The sequence below is a fragment of the Mesoplodon densirostris genome, chromosome 12, assembly GCF_025265405.1.
Source record: "Mesoplodon densirostris isolate mMesDen1 chromosome 12, mMesDen1 primary haplotype, whole genome shotgun sequence".
NCBI classification, from domain to species: domain Eukaryota; kingdom Metazoa; phylum Chordata; class Mammalia; order Artiodactyla; family Ziphiidae; genus Mesoplodon; species Mesoplodon densirostris.
The window spans coordinates 35,019,932-35,039,007 of NC_082672.1; the positions used below are offsets into that span (position 1 = coordinate 35,019,932).

The 19,076-nt window shown below is 37.1% G+C and overlaps 1 protein-coding gene across 4 annotated transcripts in view; it reads left to right on the top strand.

Annotated features, from left to right (window-relative positions):
- The window catches only part of PTPRK (protein tyrosine phosphatase receptor type K), a 584,222-nt gene that overhangs the window by 489,714 nt on the left and 75,432 nt on the right, over window positions 1–19,076 (top strand). For all 4 annotated transcript variants that reach the window (XM_060115422.1, XM_060115424.1, XM_060115423.1 and 1 more), the window contains exon 13: window positions 1,016–1,052. In XM_060115422.1, the coding sequence (XP_059971405.1) occupies window positions 1,016–1,052 (37 nt within the window). The remainder of the gene's footprint in view (window positions 1–1,015; window positions 1,053–19,076) is intronic.

Consider the following 19,076-nt stretch of genomic DNA (forward strand, 5'->3'; position numbering starts at 1 on the left):
ATAAGCTGAATGAACTAAGTCCTGAAGGAATGAGGTACAGACCTAGCACTGTGCTCCACACCCTAGTACTAACCCACAACATTTAAAAGCAGAAGAAAAAGATTTTTAAAATTCTGAAATGTCTTGTCCTTTACCATTTCTACTTCTACTTCCTCGATCCCATCTGTCTAGCAAGAGGAGGAAAATAATCCCACCAAGAAATATTTAATCTGTAACAACTAGATTAAAAAGGGAAAAAAAACAGATACAATATGCTGCAACTGTGATGCAGTTTTTTGATGATCTTTCTAACTTCCATCATTTAGCTCTTTAGTCATGCTGGGATCCAAGTGAAAGTATGTAATGTTCAGCTTTGGTCTGAGTCTACAGCTATGAGGTGAAAATGAAACTTATATTTGGCGGACTTCCCTGGTGGTGCAGTGGATAAGACTCCGTGCTCCCAATGCAGGGGGGCCTGGATTCAATCCCTGGTCAGGGAACTAGATCCCACATGCCTGCCGCAACTAAGAGTTTGCATGCCACAACTAAGGAGGCTACATGCCTCAAATAAGGAGCCCTGGAGCCACAACTAAGGAGCCAGCGCTCCACAACTAAGGAGCCCGCCTGCTGCAACTAAGACCTGGTGCAACCAAATAAATAAATAAATTTTTTTTTAAAGGAGAAATTTATATTTGGGTCTGATTTATATTAGCTTTGCAAATACATTTTTCTTTCTGATCATTCAGAAAGTACAATAAATGCAAATAGAATGCTATACTGCTTGTCCCAGACAAGTTAGCCTGTTTCATTACAAGGTGAAGACAGATACCTACACCTTTAGAAAATACTAAAATTTTAAGTTATTTTAGATTTTTTAAAAGTCTCTGCGTGAACATAAATAAAAAATCATGTCCTTAATACCGCTATTCTTTATAGACCTGTTTTATAACCCCAGATTGATCTTCATACTAGTTATGGTTTATGAAATATCTATAACTGACCATTTTCTTTCATTTTTTTTTTTTTACTCCCTCAGGAAACTAAAACCCAGTGTGTAAGAATTGCTACCAAAGGTAAGAGGTTTGCTTTTTTTTTCCCCCCCAAATTCCATTCACCAACTTTCTAAAATGAAAGAGCTTTGTTCCCTGTTTCAGGGCTAATTAAATGTGGCACTTGTATTACAGAGTATTTGTAGTAGGGCCTAGTTAAACTGCCAGCCAAGTTCTCTGACTCACTTGGGTGTCTTTAACATGTAATGGAGTGATACTTTCCATCTAGTATTTGACTGGAGGAATCTTGTTTTGAGAATAGGAAAGATTTAGAAAACTTTAGAAGGACTTGTTTCTGCCATTTAGTATCTGAATGGTCTTATGCTGCTGATCAGCCAACATATTAGGAAAAGCTCAGCAATATCAGCTGAAAATAGCATATTCCTTATTTAAAAACCTCTGTTACTTTCTGTGGTAGACAAACACAAAAAGACGGCCTTGTCTAGGCATATGCAAAGGTATGGACAGAGACAGGTCCATATTGGTAGTGCAGTTTGATTGAAGATGCTTTACTTTTTTTTATCTAAAAAAATTTTTTAATCCAACTGATGCCAAGAAATTAGATCTGGGAACAGCCAAGGCTTTTCCTCCTGACATTGCATATTATAGTTTAGTTGCCTTGTTTCTTTAAGAGAAAACATTTTCATCTTTGAACGAATATTTAGAGTTCAGAGTGGGAGAAAGTCTCCTGCATTCACAATGTTTATAGTCCTTCACTTAAGAGTTATTTGACTGTGCCAGCAAGAGAGAGAGAGCTACTTGGTGTATGTATTCTAGCAAGAGAAATGAGAAAAAGCTGTTCGCATGCAGAGGTGGGGCTCCGCAGAGGGTTGGTGCTTTGAGTGGTTTGCTGCCAGAATTAGTATTAGGCCCCCATTCATGAGCAGTAGTTGATTCATTTGGAGTAAAAATGAATGGCCATATTCTGTTTGTGCTGGCGTCTTTCCTTTCATCATTTTTCTCTATCTAATCATCAATCTGCTCAATTAAGCATTTGTTTTATGCTCTTGATTTGTAAAGGCAATAACAAAGGACTATTCCCTTGACTCATGAGGAGTAATAAAAAAGCTTCACAGAAGAGAAAAAATATACACTTTTTCAATTCAAATACTAAGATTCCTCATGATATTTTAAACAATAAAGCAATCCTAAATGAAGGAAAAGAGAAAGTATATACAGATGCATATAATGTATAGGCATTTATTTTATTTTAAAAACTTGGCATATGGATCAAGAGTTAAAGTTGAAATTTTTAGAAGATAATAGCAGAAGGCATTTAGGACCTATGCTTTTCTGGATTTGAAATAGAACCAGAAATGTAAAATGGTCTCATGTCAGCCTGCGAGAAGTTTTTTAGATATGGATAAATGATTCTAAAATTTTAAATTTTCTTATTTGGCTATTTAATTATTTGCATTTACATGAGCTTAAGTGTCATTTTGTTCCACGCTCAATACAAATAAAATTATGATGACAAATATCATATTATATTTTGACTGCAGGAGATCTGGGATTATGGAAATTAGATTTACCATGTGGCATAGAATATTTGCCAGAAACTCAGAGGTAGTAAGATAGGGTCCATTTGTGGTAGTTTCTTCTTTGCCTAATAATCTAGCCCTGCTGTACTTCTGGGTCTCAGGTTGACAGCATGGTTTACTGCGTGAAAGAAATCTGGCCTCAGACTACCTGGGTTCAAATCCTGGCTTTGCCCCCTTCTTACTGTTCTTTAAAGTTGAGCAAAATATTTAACCTCTCACTCTAAAAATAAGAATGATAGAGTACCTACTACCCCTTACTATTATTGTGAAGATTTAAATAATTTATATGTACAAAATGCCTGAATAGTACCTAGTATACTATAACTATCAGTTAAGAGTTAACTGCTATTTTATCATCACCATAATTATCATAATCCTTTCGTACCTTGCTTCAGATCTGTGTTATGTAGTAATGAAAGAAATAAAAATAAAAATGAAACTAAGTTTTCATGATAGAGATTACTTGGGGAAAAAGTAAGGGTTTTTGTTTTTATTTTTTATTTGTTTATTTCTAATATGTTTCTATCCAGATCTAATGTAATGCCTTCTCTGGACACTTAGCATTTTTCTACATAGAAAAAAAACACATTATTAAGGTGAAATTACTTTTTGCCTGACTACGTTTTAAACTAACAACATAAAGTATGGTCAGCTTTCATACTAAAAATTTTCAGTATGAAAATTAAAACGTTTCTGGCAGGGCATGTTGAAGATACACTTATTAAATGACATAACCATATTGACTAGGAAGGGAAGAAGGAACCTTCTGGGCAAGGAATGATTCAATATTTCACAGGTGTCTAGTATACATAGGCAAAAACCTATTAAGCTGTATACTTAAAATGTGTGCACTGGGGCTTCCCTGGTGGCGCAGCGGTTAAGAATCCGCCTGCCAATGCAGGGGACATGGGTTCGAGCCCTGGTCAGGGAGGATCCCACATGCCGCAGAGCAGCTAGGCCCCTGCACCACAACTACTAAGTCTGCGCTCTAGAGCCCGCGCACAACAACTACTGAGCCCATGTGCCACAACTACTGAAGCCTGCGTGCTTAGAGCCTGTCCTCCTCAACAAGAGAGGCCACTTCAATGAGAAGCCCGCGAGCCACAACAAAGAGTAGCCCCCACTCACTGTAACTAGGGAAAGCCCGCATGCAGCAACAAAGACCCAACACAGCGAAAAATAAATAAAAATATAATAAATAATTTTTTTTTTTTCTTTTTTGCGGTATGTGGGCCTCTCACTGTTGTGGCCTCTCCCATTGCAGAGCACAGGCTCCGGATGCGCAGGCCCAGCGGCCATGGCTCACGGGCCCAGCCGCTCCGCGGCATATGGGATCCTCCCAGACCGGGGCACGAACCCGTATCCCCTGCATTGGCAGGCGGACTCTTAACCACTGCGCCACCAGGGAGGCCCATAATTTTTTTTTTTAATGTGTGCACTGTACTGACTTAGGACACTGGAAATTCTTGTGGGAAATGTGAAAGAATTTAAAAGCCAAGAACAAGTAGCCCACACACTACAATAGCATGATCATTTTGAAAATATTTTGACTTGTGAAAATTATTCTAAAAATTTCCAATGTAATGGATTGTTTCCTGCCTTCTTGGAAGTCATACCTGTTGGTAGCCAACACATAAAGAGAATACAGATGTTGACTTGACTGGTAAAGAAAACATATGAATAATCAACATCATAATGTCTAAAATAAATAGTGATGTGAATATATATTATGAGACAAAAGAAGAGTTCTGGGAGTTAGGTTCATTGCAGTTGGGATCATTGGTCCTGCTCTCTGACTCACATTTAGTTAAGAAGTCCTTGAGAAGGTATGTGTCAGGAATGGAGTGGAAGGGTTAATCTAAATTATATTGGAAATCATGAAAGTCATACCATTTATAAAATAGCATATCCAAAACCAAAATTGTAAACATACGAAAAGGAATACAGTCCGCTGCTATCTTTGGAAAGCAAAAAGGAGAATAAGTCTCAGGAAAGGTTTCTGTCATACATCAAGAAAAAGGGCGAAGCTTGGAAAGTCACTTGTCCAGTGAAGAGCGTCGTGCAACTTGCATGCTCAACATGTATAGGCACAAGTCTCTCTGACCACTGAAAGAACACTGTTTAGACTGATATCACTTTGCTTTATGTCTTATTACATATAATTTATAACAATGCTCGAAATTGGTATACACACACAAAATTATTTGTAAATTAGCAGCTAAGAATCTTGTGCCACGGTGCCATAAAGAACATATACCACTATAACTTTATTTTCTTCTCAAGGAAACTATTCAGTGAGTGATATTTTAATGGTTAGATTTAAATATGAAAATATTATATGATTATAATAGAAATTACTCAATGGGTTTTCAAATGTAGTTCTCAGGAAATATGCTTTATCCATATTAAACTAATGAGATGCATTTCAATTGAATTTTTTTTTATCTTGGTCAATAATATCTCGCATATTATGTCATTTAAAATGTTCTCAATATATAAATAATCATTTATGGAACCACATACTCAATTTTCATAAAATTATTCTATAAGCTAGCAAGCATTGATAAGTAATCAAGATATCAAATAATTCCCTACAATAAAACTAAGAAATAAGACCAATAGTATATGAAATTGAAAGTATTATCATCTGTTTATATAAGTAGTTTACATTTTGAAACTATTTTGATTGTGTCCAATTTCCCCTCATGTGCATTTCTGGTTTTCTTTAGAAGAAAACTGGTAATTTAAAATTTTATTTCGATGAAGGTTCCTATGTTGGTAAAATCTGTCCATTTCCAATAAAAGCTATCAACTTTAATAGAACAGAAAAGTGTAATTTAAGTAAATTTATTTGAACATAGCATTTAAGGTGAAAAAGAGGATTTTTTTCTTAAGTTAATGAAATACAGCTACTTTTTATGTTGTGACAAACCCTTAAGTTTTCAAGTCAAGAATGGATTATATTCCAAATCTCCATTTGTAAATAGTTTGCTTTGGCAAACTGCTGTTTGTCTACCCATTAACCATTCTTTGACTTCTTCCAATTTCATTTGGATATCAATATGCCAGTCATGTATTTAGCATTTATTTAATGCCTGTTATACACCAAACAATGTTCTAGGCCTTGGAGATAGAGCAGTAAATAAATATAGACAAAGCCGTAACTTCTATGAACTTAAATTCCAATAGAGGGAAACAGACCAGACACAAATTCTTTGCAGAGAAATAAAGCAGTAAGTGAAGATAGGGAATTCTGGGACTTGTGTCTAGGGCATTGCTATTTTGTATACAGTTATCAGAGAAAGACACACTGGTGAGGTGAAGGAAATGAGAGAGGGACCCATGTAGGGGAGCAGCTTTCACGGCAGAAGGAACACATGCAAAGACCTTGAGGAGAAAGTACCTTCGCTGCTCAGGGAAGGTGGGCTCAGACTCAGAGGATGAATCAGATTGGTCTTAATTAGTGATTCTCAATCTTTAGCTCGAGTCAGAATTACCTGGAGGGCTTGTTAAAGCGGATTGTTGAGCCTCAACTCCACAGTTTCTGAATCAGTAGTCCTGGAGAGGGGCTCAAGAATGTTCATTTCTCACAGGTTTGCAGCTGAGACTGATGCTATTGCTCAGGTGACTACACTTTGATAGTCACTGGTCTTCTAAGAAAATTTTTTCTTCCTGGCTTTTGGAAGGAGAGATAGCAGAGACAACCCCCAACCCATCCATCTTATTTTGAGCATTATTTTGTAAGGATGTGATATTTAGAAAGTTGAGAACCAAATTGGCTAAAAAGAGAACATTAAAGAAAACAAATCAGCCAACTCAAAGCTCTAACAACTCTGAGCTGAGATACCCATTGCTGGAACTCCTTAACTCCAAATATTTGTGTGTGAAAAAAATAAATGTCCTTATTATCAAAACCACTACTGGTGGGTAAGCTGTTACTTGCAGCAGGTAATGTCTGAACTGACATTTGATTTTTATTTCCCCTTAAGAATAATAATGAAAAATAGTAGTTTGGTTCCAAGATGAGGTATAAAGGACCAATTATTTCATGGAACGATTGGAAGAGAGCACTTAAAGTACATATAACTCAATCATTGACCTTTAAAAGTAGGGAATCTCCTGTTAGGTGTCAATCTAGAATATCAGGAACCCATTTGTTGCCTTGGCATAGATACTTTGATAGGATTATCCTTACTTGGTCCTCGAAGGAGCTGGAAAGGAGGAACCCACATGGTTCTTCTAGAAGCCATGGAAAGAAGAGAATTCCAAACACTAAAGCATGCCTATGTCCATTCATCCATTCATTTAATATTAGCTTAATTATTCTTTTGATAAACCCAAAGTTGACCTGTGATTGTGAAAGGTGTTGGTTTAACTATTTTGTATATTCCCATCCTGGGAATGGTCTAAATCAGATCATTATTAATTCAGAATATTACTTATATTAAGCAGTGATGATATAGGTCTTTGCCAACCCCTCAAAATACCTTGACTTCACTGCTAGCATGCATTTTAAACATGCATTCCAATATTAAGAAAAATTTGCTTGTTACAAAAGAGTAGGTGTGCATGGAAGATTTTATCCAATATATATGGAAGCATACAAACACTGGTAATATTTTATTTATTTTATTCTTTCTTCCCTCCTTTGCTATTTATTCCCTAATTACTGGATAAAGAATAGTTTCTTAAAAAGCATTTGCTTCATAGTTTTAATTTTTTCTTATGCTCCTTTTGTCAAATTTTTCATTGGTGCCCTTTTCTCTGAGTGTGCAGATGGATGAAAGTGCCTTATTTTAAGTGATCAGGCATTCAAAAATAACAAGCATGAGCCTGTCAAGAAGTTACAGTAATACCATGGAAGCTCCATTTGGTTGTACCATGTGTGTAGAATCTTTCTGACTGAATTCATTCCCACCATATTTATCACACATGAACTTGAGTACATCTCAACAATCTCGGCTCTTAAATTGCACTCTTGAGCAGTATCCTTCACAGCTGCAGAGAAGGGAGATTTGAAAGTAGGGGTGAGGTCTGAAGAAAAAAATATATTTAATTGGATTTCAGGCTCTAAAACCCTAACCTTAATTCTTAAATTGTACGAAGATGCTTTATAATTTGCCAGCTACGTGTTGAAGGAAATGGTAAAGCATCAGGAAGAAATTTTCAGATCCATTTATACCGCTTTTTATGCTGATGGAAACTAAGGTCAACTGTGATACTTTAGTCTGGCTATTAAGAAATCCTGGGTACGGGTGGGGCTTTTCTTGATCCTGAGGATAGTATTAGCTTTGAGGAAGCTGCTAGCTCTTCTGAAAAATTGTAATCAGTGAGACTAACTTTGTTGTTCTTCCTCTGAATGCCTAAGTACTTTTGCTGGTACTCACACTCCTTTCTCTCACGAGGGAAAAGAATGTGCATCATTCTTCTTGCCTATTGTATCTATGTACTCGTTTTCAAAAATTAATCTGATTTGGGGTTTCATTTTTCTTCAACTCGGAAGGGAGGGAATTGCAGGAAAGTATATTAGTAATAGACTACAGCCCGAGGAAAATGAAAGTATATCTAAGTGAAACCAAGCAGGGAGGAAGTACAATTTTAATAAAGCTTAAATCAGTGATTCATGGCTTGGAACTAACCTCTGTCAGGCAGCAATATTTCCTGGTGCTCTGTCAAAGGCCTTATCATTGTAAATTCTTTTTTTTTTAATACAGAGAAAGTTACAAAAAATTAACAGCTAGTAGATTTTTTTCAACTTATTTGCAAAACTAAAATATTCCTTTGCTTTTAAAAAGATAGAGTAGGGGCTTCCCTGGTGGCGCGGTGGTTGAGAGTCCGCCTGCTGATGTAGGGGACGCGGGTTTGCGCCCCGGTCCGGGAGGATCCCACATGCCGCGGAGCGGCTGGGCCCGTGAGCCATGGCCGCTGAGCCTGTGCTCTGCAGCGGGAGGGGCCGCGGCAGTGAGAGGACCGCGTACCGCAAAAAAAAAAAAAAAAAAAAAAAAAGCTAGAGCAGAAGAAAAGCATAATATTTCTACAGTGAAGTCAAAGGCTAATGATTCTCCAAATTATATATTATTCCGAAATTTGTTAGGATGAAGAACTGTCTAGATGGACTGTAAGGTTTATGAGGGTAGGGGTAACATCCACTTATATTTGTGAAGTCCATGCCTGATATTTAATATAAATGCAGTCTCTTTGGAATGAATGAATATTAATTGCCCAGAATTATTCACTTTTCAATGCCTTGAAGATATATTAGTCGTCTTCTTTTACTACATCTTTGTTTTATTGACATACTTTAGAAATAATTTGAAGTGTTTCTTTTTAATCTACAGAAAAAGAAAAAAATGAATGAATAAAAAGTTTGCCCTCTTGGTATTCCAGTCAGTTTTTCTTCCCTTCCATCTAAAATATACTACAGTCTTAGAATGGAAAAAAATTATGTAGAAAGAAAAGTTTTGCTTGAGTTATTCATTTTATTTTTTCTTATATTATTTTTTACCTTTTTTCTTTATGAGGAGAGTAGGTTTCAAAAGTAGTTAAAGACTAGAAAAACTAGAATAAAAATTGTGCATGTAATGTAAGTATGTATACTGTGTAAGTATTCTGCTAAAGTAATGGGCAGTTTTCAAAAACAGAAGAGTTACTGATGGGAAATTTCTGGCTAGTGATTTTTAATTCATTTTAAGAAGCCAATTGAACTTTATTTACTTATTATTATACTTATTTCTTGTAATTTTTGGCGGTTGTACATTAAGAAAATATTACTAGTTTATTTTGCAGACATTTTAGAAATTTCAAGAGCATTTCCTCTATTTTTGTAACAAACTATTTTTAAAAATTGAAAATAATGCTTACATACACACACCTGTTATATACAGAATATTAACATGAGCCAGGAATACAGGTGGCCTCAGGAAACTAGAAAGGACAAAGAAACGACTTTCCCCTTTGAGCCTCCAGAAGGGAACACAGGCCTGCCAAACCTCAATTTCAGTGCCATAACATTCATTTAGGACTTCTGACATCTAGAACCATAGGTAATAAATTTGTGTTGTTTTAACTCACGAATGCATGGCAATTTGTTACAGCATAAAAAGTAACTAATACAGATTTTGGCGCCTGGAAGTGGGGTCCTGCTGTAACAAATACCTAAAAATATGGACATAACTTTGGAAGTGGGCAGGGTCAGGGGCTTGGAAGAATTTTGAGGAGGAAGACAGAAAAAGCTTGAATTGCCTTTAACAGACTGTCAGTAGAAATGTGAATGCTGAAGTGTCTACTGACAAGGGCTCAGAAGAAAACAAGAAATGTGTTGCTGGAAACTGGAAGAAAAAGGATCCTTTTTATGTGCCAGAAATTTAGCTGAATTGTGTCCTGCAGTTATATGGGAAGCAAAATTTGTAAACGATGAATTTGGATATGTAGGTGAGGAGATTTCTAAGCACTGTTGAAGGTACAACCTTTCTGCTCGTTCACATGTTCACACACACACACACATTTATTATTTGTTGATATTATTATCTGTATATAGTGGCAGTACAGATTCCCTATTGTAATCCTTTGATTTTGAACAAGGCAAATGCTAAACAATAGAAAACTTAAATTATTTTTATTCTTAGTAATTAAAAGCAGGTCTTTAGAGTGAAAACCTACATCAAAAGTATTACATTAGTTTTATTGCAGTATTATGGCAACATGAGCCCTGCCTCTCTTTTTTTCTGTATTTATCCGATTGTAGGAATAAAAGATTAAAATCCAGTTTGGCTTCATTGAAACACATTCGCAGAGTGTTATAGAGCATTGGTTTATGATTATTGCTCCATAATACACAAAGTATTCTTTATCCCCTATCAGTTTAGTGTCTGAAATTATGCATTCTATTCAGTTTTTAATGAAATGTGGATTACTTTAAAGATTATCTCTCTGATTTAATAAATGGCATTAGAGTAGAAAGTTAATTGGATCTTCCTTGAATGAGCAGTGACCACTATGTGTGACTGATAGGAGGAAAAGACAGTGAATGACATTTTTTAATTTGTTTTCTGTGTTTAAAACTTTTAGATTAGTAAAGTGGGTATTTTTGTGATCAGTTTTCTCAAGTAAATTATGTAGCACCTATTACCCTTGTAAAAATCATGGTAAAATTCTAATTTCTTTTAAAAATAAAAATTTCTAAGATTTTGTGAAATTGAGATATAAAAAATGCCCCATACTTGAACACATATAATTTAGTGTGTTTTCATTTTAAAGACAGAAAATGAATGTTATCACCCAAACATTGAAATAGTTCTAGATTTGTCGCCTTCCGTTTTTTACACGAATTTCAACTGAACTTTAAAATTCGGAATCTTGTTTACTTCTTTCATTGTCTACTCTTTATTCCAAGAGCCCCTGCTGTATTTACTGACAAAGGGATTACCACTTATGCGTCCTTGCTTTAGGAAATGCAGAAATTAATGTTTGTAAATATGATGCTAGAGGTGACAAAGTGATTATCACCACATTTTGTATATCCCTGGTGGTAGCAGAAGGAAGTTTACAGTTTAAGTATCACTGGCCTTTCATGAAATATACAAATTGTCCTTTTAAACCAGTGTTACTCTTCCTGATAGATGTTTGTGTGTGCAGGTGTGCCTTCCATATTGTAAATTCAAGAAGACAGTGTTTTCTTTGCTGGCTGTTGCTGTTATTTACAACCCCTGGCTTTATATCTGTACCTTTAAAATCCCAGTCTTTGTCTTTGAGGAAACCATCAATTCTTGTACACCTCCTGCTTTCTTGGTCTCTTTGCTGCTATTCTTTCCCAGGTGAAAATCCAACTAGGCCATGCCTTTGAGGTAGAATTTCACTCTACTAGTAAAACTGTCCTCTGCTCTCCCTGATACCGTCATCTCAGTTCTGACTCCTTTATAAAAAGCTGCTTTGCATTGGCCAGGTATTCTTCTGACATATTCAGCCAGTAGGGAAGATAGTTTGAAGTAAATGTGGTTCATTGGTGGTGATCTAACAGTGCACTGAAGACAAGAGCAAATAAGAAAATTTTTGTGGAGAAATAAGGAAGAAAGAAAACTAAAGGTCCTAGGAAGTATGTAGCTAAGACTTCACCTCACATAATTTAGCTATTCTGTAGGCTTCCTACCATATCGATTTTCAGAAGTGCTCATCGTAAAAACTACTTTTGTTGGTCTGTGATTTTTTAAAATTTAAGTTTCACATCATCATTGTGGACAGTAGTCATCTCTGGACTACATCTTTGTCCATTGCTTAATTCCCTACACCTACCTGTTCCACCAGCTGCTAAACATTGGGAATTTGGTCATCCATCCACAATGTATTTATTGTGTGCTTACTCTCTGTCAGGCACTCAGCCAGATATTGAGCTTCAAGTAGAGGGTTGTGGGATGGAGAGCAGGACCTCTGTATTCAGTTATTATGCAGAGCAGGTTTGGGGTAAAAACAGTCATTGGCCACATCTGTCTTAAATCATGAGCTATCATCTTCTTCAGGGAGATTCCTCAACTCCTTTAGGATCTGTTCTTGGAAATAGGATGCTTCTCTTTTCATTTTGGTAGGATATTTACAGTCTATGTTTTAGAGTTGCTATAATCTAGAATTAACTAATAACCTCCGTTAAACAAATATCTTCCTGTATGAAAACTATGGAGGTGTTTTTGTTCAGATTTTATGAAACAAGTCACCAATCTAAGGTTGTGTTGTAGATACAAAACTTTACATGTTTACCTAATGTGGGGATCTCTTTCCAGAATTATTTATGATCATAGAGGCATATCTATATTTATATTTCTGCCTAAAGATGGATTTTTTAAAAATTTGCCATCATTCTAGGACAGTGGTCTGAAGCTTGCATTTTTTTATCACCTTTATTGGAGTGTAATTGCTTTACAATGTTGTGTTAGTTTCTGCTGTATTACAAAGTGAATCAGCTATATGTATACATAAATCCACATATCCCCTCCTTCTTGCATCTCCCTCCCACCCGCCCTATCCCACCCCTCTAGGTGGTCACAAAGCACTGAACTGATCTCCCTGTGTGATGCAGCTGTTTCCCATTAGCTATCTGTTTTACATTTGGTAGTGTATATATGTCAGTGCTACTCTCTCACTTGGTCCCAGCTTAACCTTCCTGCTCCCCGTGTCCTCGAGTCCATTCTCTACATCTGCATCTTTATTCCTGTCCTAGGTTCATCAGAACCCTTTTTTTTTTTTTTTTTTTAGATTCCATATATATGTGTTAGCATGTGGTATTTGTTTTTCTCTTTCTGACTTACTTCATTCTGTACGAGACACTCTCGGTCCATCCACCTCACTACAAAAACTCGATTTCGTTTCTTTTTATGGCTGAGTAATATTCTATTGTATATATGTGCCACATCTTCTTTATCTAGTCATCAGTCAGTGGACACTTAAGTTGCTTCCACGTCCTGGCTATTGTAAATAGTGCTGCAGTGAACATTCTGGTACATGTCTCTTTTTGAATTATGGTTTTCTCGGAATATGCTCCATAGTGGGATTGCTGGGTCATATGGTAGTTCTATTTTTAGTTTTTTAAGGAACTTCCATACTGTTCTCCATAGTGGCTGTATCAATTTACATTCCCACCAACAGTGTAAGAGGGTTCCCTTTTTCTCCACACCCTCTCCAACATTTATTGTTTGTAGATATTTTGGTGATGGCCATTCTGTCCTATGTGTGGTGATACCTCATTGTAGTTCTGATTTGCATTTCTCTAATGATTAGTGATGTTGAGCATCCTTTCACGTGTTTGTTGGCAATCTGTATATCTTCTTTGGAGAATGTCTATTTAGGTCTTCTGCCCATTTTTGCATTGGGTTGTTTGTTTACTTGATACTGAGCTCTATGAGCTGCTTGTATATTTTGGAGATTACTCCTTTGTCAGTTGCTTCATTTGCAAATATTTTCTCCCATTCTGAGGGTTGTCTTTTCATCTTGTTTATGGTTTCCTTTGCTATGCTTTTAAGTTTCATTAGGTCCCATTTCTTTACTTCTGTTTTTATTTCCCTTTTTTCTAGGAGGTGGGTCAAAAAGGATCTTGCTGTGATTTATGTCATAGAGTGTTCTGCCTATGTTTTCCTCTAAGAGTTTGATAGTGTCTGGCCTTACATTTAGGTCTTTAATCCATTTTGAGTTTATTTTGGTATATGGTGTTAGGGAGTGTTCTAATTTCATTCTTTTGCATGTAGCTGTCCAGTTTTCCCAGCACCACTTACTGAAGAGGCTGTCTTTTCTCCATTGTATAATCTTCCTCCTTTATCAAAGATAAGGTGACCATATGTGTGTGGGTTTATCTCTGGGCTTTCTATCCTGTTCCATTAATCTATATTTCTATTTTTTTTGCCAGTACCATACTGTCTTGATTACTGTAGCTTTGTAGTATAGTCTGAGTCAGGGAGCCAGATTCCTCCCGCTCCGTTTTTCCTAAGCAAGATTGCTTTGGCTATTTGGGGTCTTTTGTGTTTCCATACAAATTGTGAAATTTTTTGTTCTAGGTCTGTGAAAAATGCCATTGGTGCTTTGATGGGGATTTCATTGAATCTGTAGATTGCTTTGGGTAGTATAGTCATTTTCACAATGTTGATTCTTCCAATCCAAGAAAATGGTATATCTCTCCATCTGTTTGTATTGTCTTTAATTCTTTTCATCAGTATCTTATAGTTTTCTACATACAGGTTTTTTTGTCTCCTTAGGTAGGTTTATTCCTAGGTATTGTATTCTTTTTCTTGCATTGGTAAGTGGGAGTGTTTCCTTAATTTCTATTTCAGATTTTTCATCATTAGTATATAGTAATGCAGGAGATTTCTGTGCATTAATTTTGTATCCTGCTGCTTTACCAAATTCATTGATTAGCTCTAGTAGTTTTCTGGTAGCATTTTTAGGATTCTCTATGTATAGTATCATGTCATCTGCAAACAGTGACAACTTTACTTCTTCCTTTCCAATTTAGATTCCTTTTATTTCTTTTTCTACTCTGATTACTGTGGCTAAACTTCCAAAAGTATGTTGAATAACAGTGGTGAAAATGAGCAACCTTGTCTTGTTCCTGATCTTAGAGGAAATGGTTTCTGTTTTTCACCACTGAGAATGATGTGGGCTGTGTGTTTGTCATATATGGCCTTTATTATATTGAGATAGGTTCCCTTTATGCCTACTTTCTGGAGGGTTTTTTTCATAAATGGGTGTTGAATTTTGTTGAAAGCTTTTTCTGCATCTATTGAAATGATCATATGGTTTTTCTCCTTCTATTTGTTAATATGGTGTATCACATTGATTGATTTGCATATATTGAAGAATTCTTGCATTCCTGGGATAAACCCCGCTTGATCATGGTATATGATCCTTTTAATGTGCTGTTGGATTCTATTTGCTAGTATTTAATTGAGGATTTTTCATCTATGTTCATCAGTGATATTGGCCTGTTATTTTCTTTCTTTGTAACGTCTTTGTCTGGTTTTGATATCAGGGTGATGGTAGCCTCATAGAATGAGTTTGGGAGTGTTCCTCCCTCTGCTATATTTTAGAAGAGTTTGAGAAGGATAGGTGTTAGCTCTTTTCTAAATGTTTGATAGAATTTGCCTGTGAAGCCATCTGGTCCTGGGCTTATGTTTGTTGGAAGATTTTTAATCACAGTTTCAATTTCAGTGCTTGTGATTAGTTTGTTTATATTGTCTATTTCTTCCTGGTTGAGTCTCAGAAGGTTGTGCTTTTGTAAGAATTTGTCCATTTCTTCCAGGTTGTCCATTTTATTGGCATAGAGTTGCTTGTAGTAATCTCTCATGATCCTTTGTATTTCTGCAGTATCAGTTTTTACTTCTCCTTTTACATTTCTAATTCTATTGATTTGAGTCTTCTCCCTTTTTTTCTTGATGAGTCTGGCTAAAGGTTTATCAATTTTGTTTACCTTCTCAAAGAACCAGCTTTTAGTTTTATTGATCTTTGTTACTGTTTCCTTCATTTCTTTTCATTTATTTCTGGTCTGATCTTTATGATTTCTTTCCTTCTGCTAACTTTACGGGTTTTTTTGTTCTTCTTTCTCTAATTGCTTTCAGTGTAAGGTTAGGTTGTTTATTGGAGATTTTTCTTGTTTCTTGAGGTAAGTTGTATTGCTGGAAACTTCCCTCTTAAAACTGCTTTTGCTGAATCCCATAGCTTCTGGGTCATCGTGTTCTCCTTGTCATTTTTTTCTAGGTATTTTTGGATTTCCTCTTTGATTTTTTCAGTAATCTCGGTTATTTGGTAGCGTATTGTTTAGCCTCCCTGTGTCTGTATATTTTACAGTTTTTTTCTTGTAGTTGATATCTAGTCTCATAGCATTGTGGTCGGAGAAGATACTTGATATGATTTCAGTTTTCTTAAATTTATCAAGGCTTGATTTGTGACACAAGATATGATCTATCCTGGAGAATGTTCTATGAGCACTTGAGAAGAAAGTGGATTCTGTTCTTTTTGGATAGAATGTCCTGTAAATATCCATTAAGTCCATGTTGTTTAATCTGTCATTTAAAGGTGCATTTCCGTATTTATTTTGGATGATCTGTCCATTGGTGAAAGTGAGGTGTTGAAGTCCCCTACTATTATTATGTTATTGTCGATTTCCCCTTTTATGGCTGTTAGCATTTGCCTTATGTATTGAGGTGCTCCTATGTTGGTTGCATAAATATTTACAGTTGTTATATCTTCTTCTTGGATTGATGCCTTGATCATTATGTCCTTCTTTGTCTCTTGTGATAGTCTTTATTTTAAAGTCTATTTTGTCTGATATGAGAGTTGCTCTTCCAGCTTTCTTTTGATTTCCATTTGCATGGAATATCTTTTTCCATCCCCTCACTTTCAGTCTGTATGTGTCCCTAGGTCTGAAGTGTGTCTCTTATTGACAGCATATATACGGGTCTTGTTTTTCTATCCATTCAGCCAGTCTATGTCTTTTGGATGGATCATTTAATCCACTTACATTTAAGGTAATTATCAGTATGTATGTTCCTCATACCATTTTCTTAATTGTTTGGGGTTTGTTTTTGTAGCTGTTTTCCTTCTCTTGTTTCCTGCCTAGAGAAGTTCCTTTAGCATTTGTTTAAAGCTAGTTTGGTGGTGCTGAATTCTCTTAGCTTTTGCTTGTCTGGAAAAGTTTTAATTTCTCTGTTGAATCTGCATGAGATCCTTGTCGGGTAGAGTAATCTTGGTTGTAGGTTATTTCCTTTCATCACTTTAAATATGTCCTGCCACTCCCTTCTGGCTTGCAGAGTTCCTGCTGAAAGATCACCTGTTAACCTTATGGAATTCCCTTGTATGTTATTTGTTGCTTTTCTCTTGCTGCTTTTTAATATTTTTTCTTTGTATTTAAGTTTTGATAGTTTGATTCATATGTGTCTTGGCATGTTTCTCCTTGCATTTATCTTGTATGGGATTCTCTGTGCTTCCTGGACTTGGTGGACTATTTCCTTTCCCATGTTGGGGAAGTTTTCAACTATAATCTCTTCAAATATTTTCTCAGACCCTTTCTTTTTCTCTTCTTCTTCTGGGATGCCTATAATTCAAATGTTGGTCTGTTTAATGTTGTCCCAGAGGTCTCTGAGACTGTCCTCAGTTCTTTCCATTCTTTTTTCTTTATTCTGCTCTGTGATAGTTATCTCCACTATGTTATCTTACAGTTCATTTATCCGTTCTTCTGCCTCAGTTATTCTGCTATTGATTCCTTCTAGAGAATTTTTAATTTCATTTATGGTGTTGTTCATCATTGTTCACTGTTTAGTTCTTATAGGTTAAATGTTTCTTGTATTTTCTCCATTGTATTTCCAAGATTTTGGATCATCTTTACTATCATTACCCTGAATTCCTTTTCAGGTAGACTGCCTATTTTCTTCTTCATTTGTTTGGTCTGGTGGGTTTTTACCTTGCTCCTTCAACTGCTGCATATTTCTCTGTCTTCTCATTCTGTTTAACTTACTGTGTTTGGGGTCTCCTGTTTTCAGGCTGCAGGTTTGTAGTTCCCATTGTTTTTGGTGTCTGCCCCCAGTGGGTGAGGTTGCTTCAGTGGCTTGTGTAGGCTTCCTCGTGGAGGTGACTTGTGCCTGTGTTCTGGTGGGTGCGGCTGGATCTTGTGTTTCTGGTGGGTGGGGCCACATCTGATGGTGTGTTTTGGGATGTCTTTGAAGTTAGTACGATTTTAGGCAGTGTCTCTGCTAATGGGCAGGGTTGTGTTCCTGTCTTGCTAGTTGTTTGGCTGGGGCATCCAGCACTGGAGCTTGCTCTCTGTTGCATGGAGCTGGGTCTTAGCATTGAGATGGAGATCTCTGGGAGAGCTCTCTCTGATTGATATTATGTGGGGCAGGGAGGTTTCTGGTGGTCAAGTGTCTGGAACTCGGCTCTCCCACCTCAGAGGCTGAGGTCTGACACCAGGCCTGAGCACCACAACCCTGTCAGCCACATGGCTCAGAAGAAAAGGCAGAAAAAAAGAAAAAATAATAATAAAATTTTTAAAAATTATTAAAATAAAAAAATTTAAATAATAATTTTAAAAAAGGAGAGCAACCAAACCAGTAAACAGATCCACCCATGATAACAAGCGCTGAAAGCTATACTAAAATAAACATGAATATCAGAAACAAATCAGTAGCAGACAACAAACCCAAGTCTACAGTTGCCCCCAAAGTCCACCGCCTCAATTTTGGGATGATTCGTTGTCTATTCAGGTAATCCACAGATGCAGGACACATCAAGTTGACTGTGGGGATTTAATCTGCTGCTCCTGAGGCTGCACGGAGAAATTTCCCTTTCTCTTCTTTGTTCGCACAGCTCCTGGGGTTCAGCTTTGGTTTTAGCCCCACCTCTGCATCTAGGTTGCCCTCAGGCATCTGTTCCCACCCAGACAGGATGGGGTTAAAGCGGCTGTTGATTAGGGAGCTCTTGCTTATTCAGGCTGGGGGGAAGAGAGGGGTATGGTAGTTATAATTGGAATGTGAGGCTAGCCTGTGGTGGCAGAGGCTGGCATGATGTTGAAACAGCCTGAGGCGCTCCGTGTGTTCTCCTGGGCAAGTTGTCCCTGGATCACGGGACCCTGGCATTGGCGGGCTGCACAGGCTTCGGGGGTGTGGGGTGGTAGGGCGGATAGTGACCTGTGCTTGCCCACAGGATTCTTGGCGGCTGCAACAGCAGCATTAGCATTCCATGCCCGTCTCCAGGGTACGCACTGATAGCCGCAGCTCGCGCCTGTCTGTGGAGCTCGTTTAGGCGGTGCTCTACCTTCCGTGGGCAGACAGGGAAGGAATCCTCTCTCCTCTCACATCCAGAAACAACGGTCTCTTGCCTCTTAGGCAGGTCCAGAGTTTTTCCCGGACTCACTTCTGGCTAGCTGTGGCGCACTAGCCCCCTTCAGACTGTGTTCACACAGCCAATCCCAGTCCCCTCCCTGGGATCCAACCTCTGAAGCCCGAGCCTCAGCTCCCAGCCCCCACCTGCCCCAACAGGT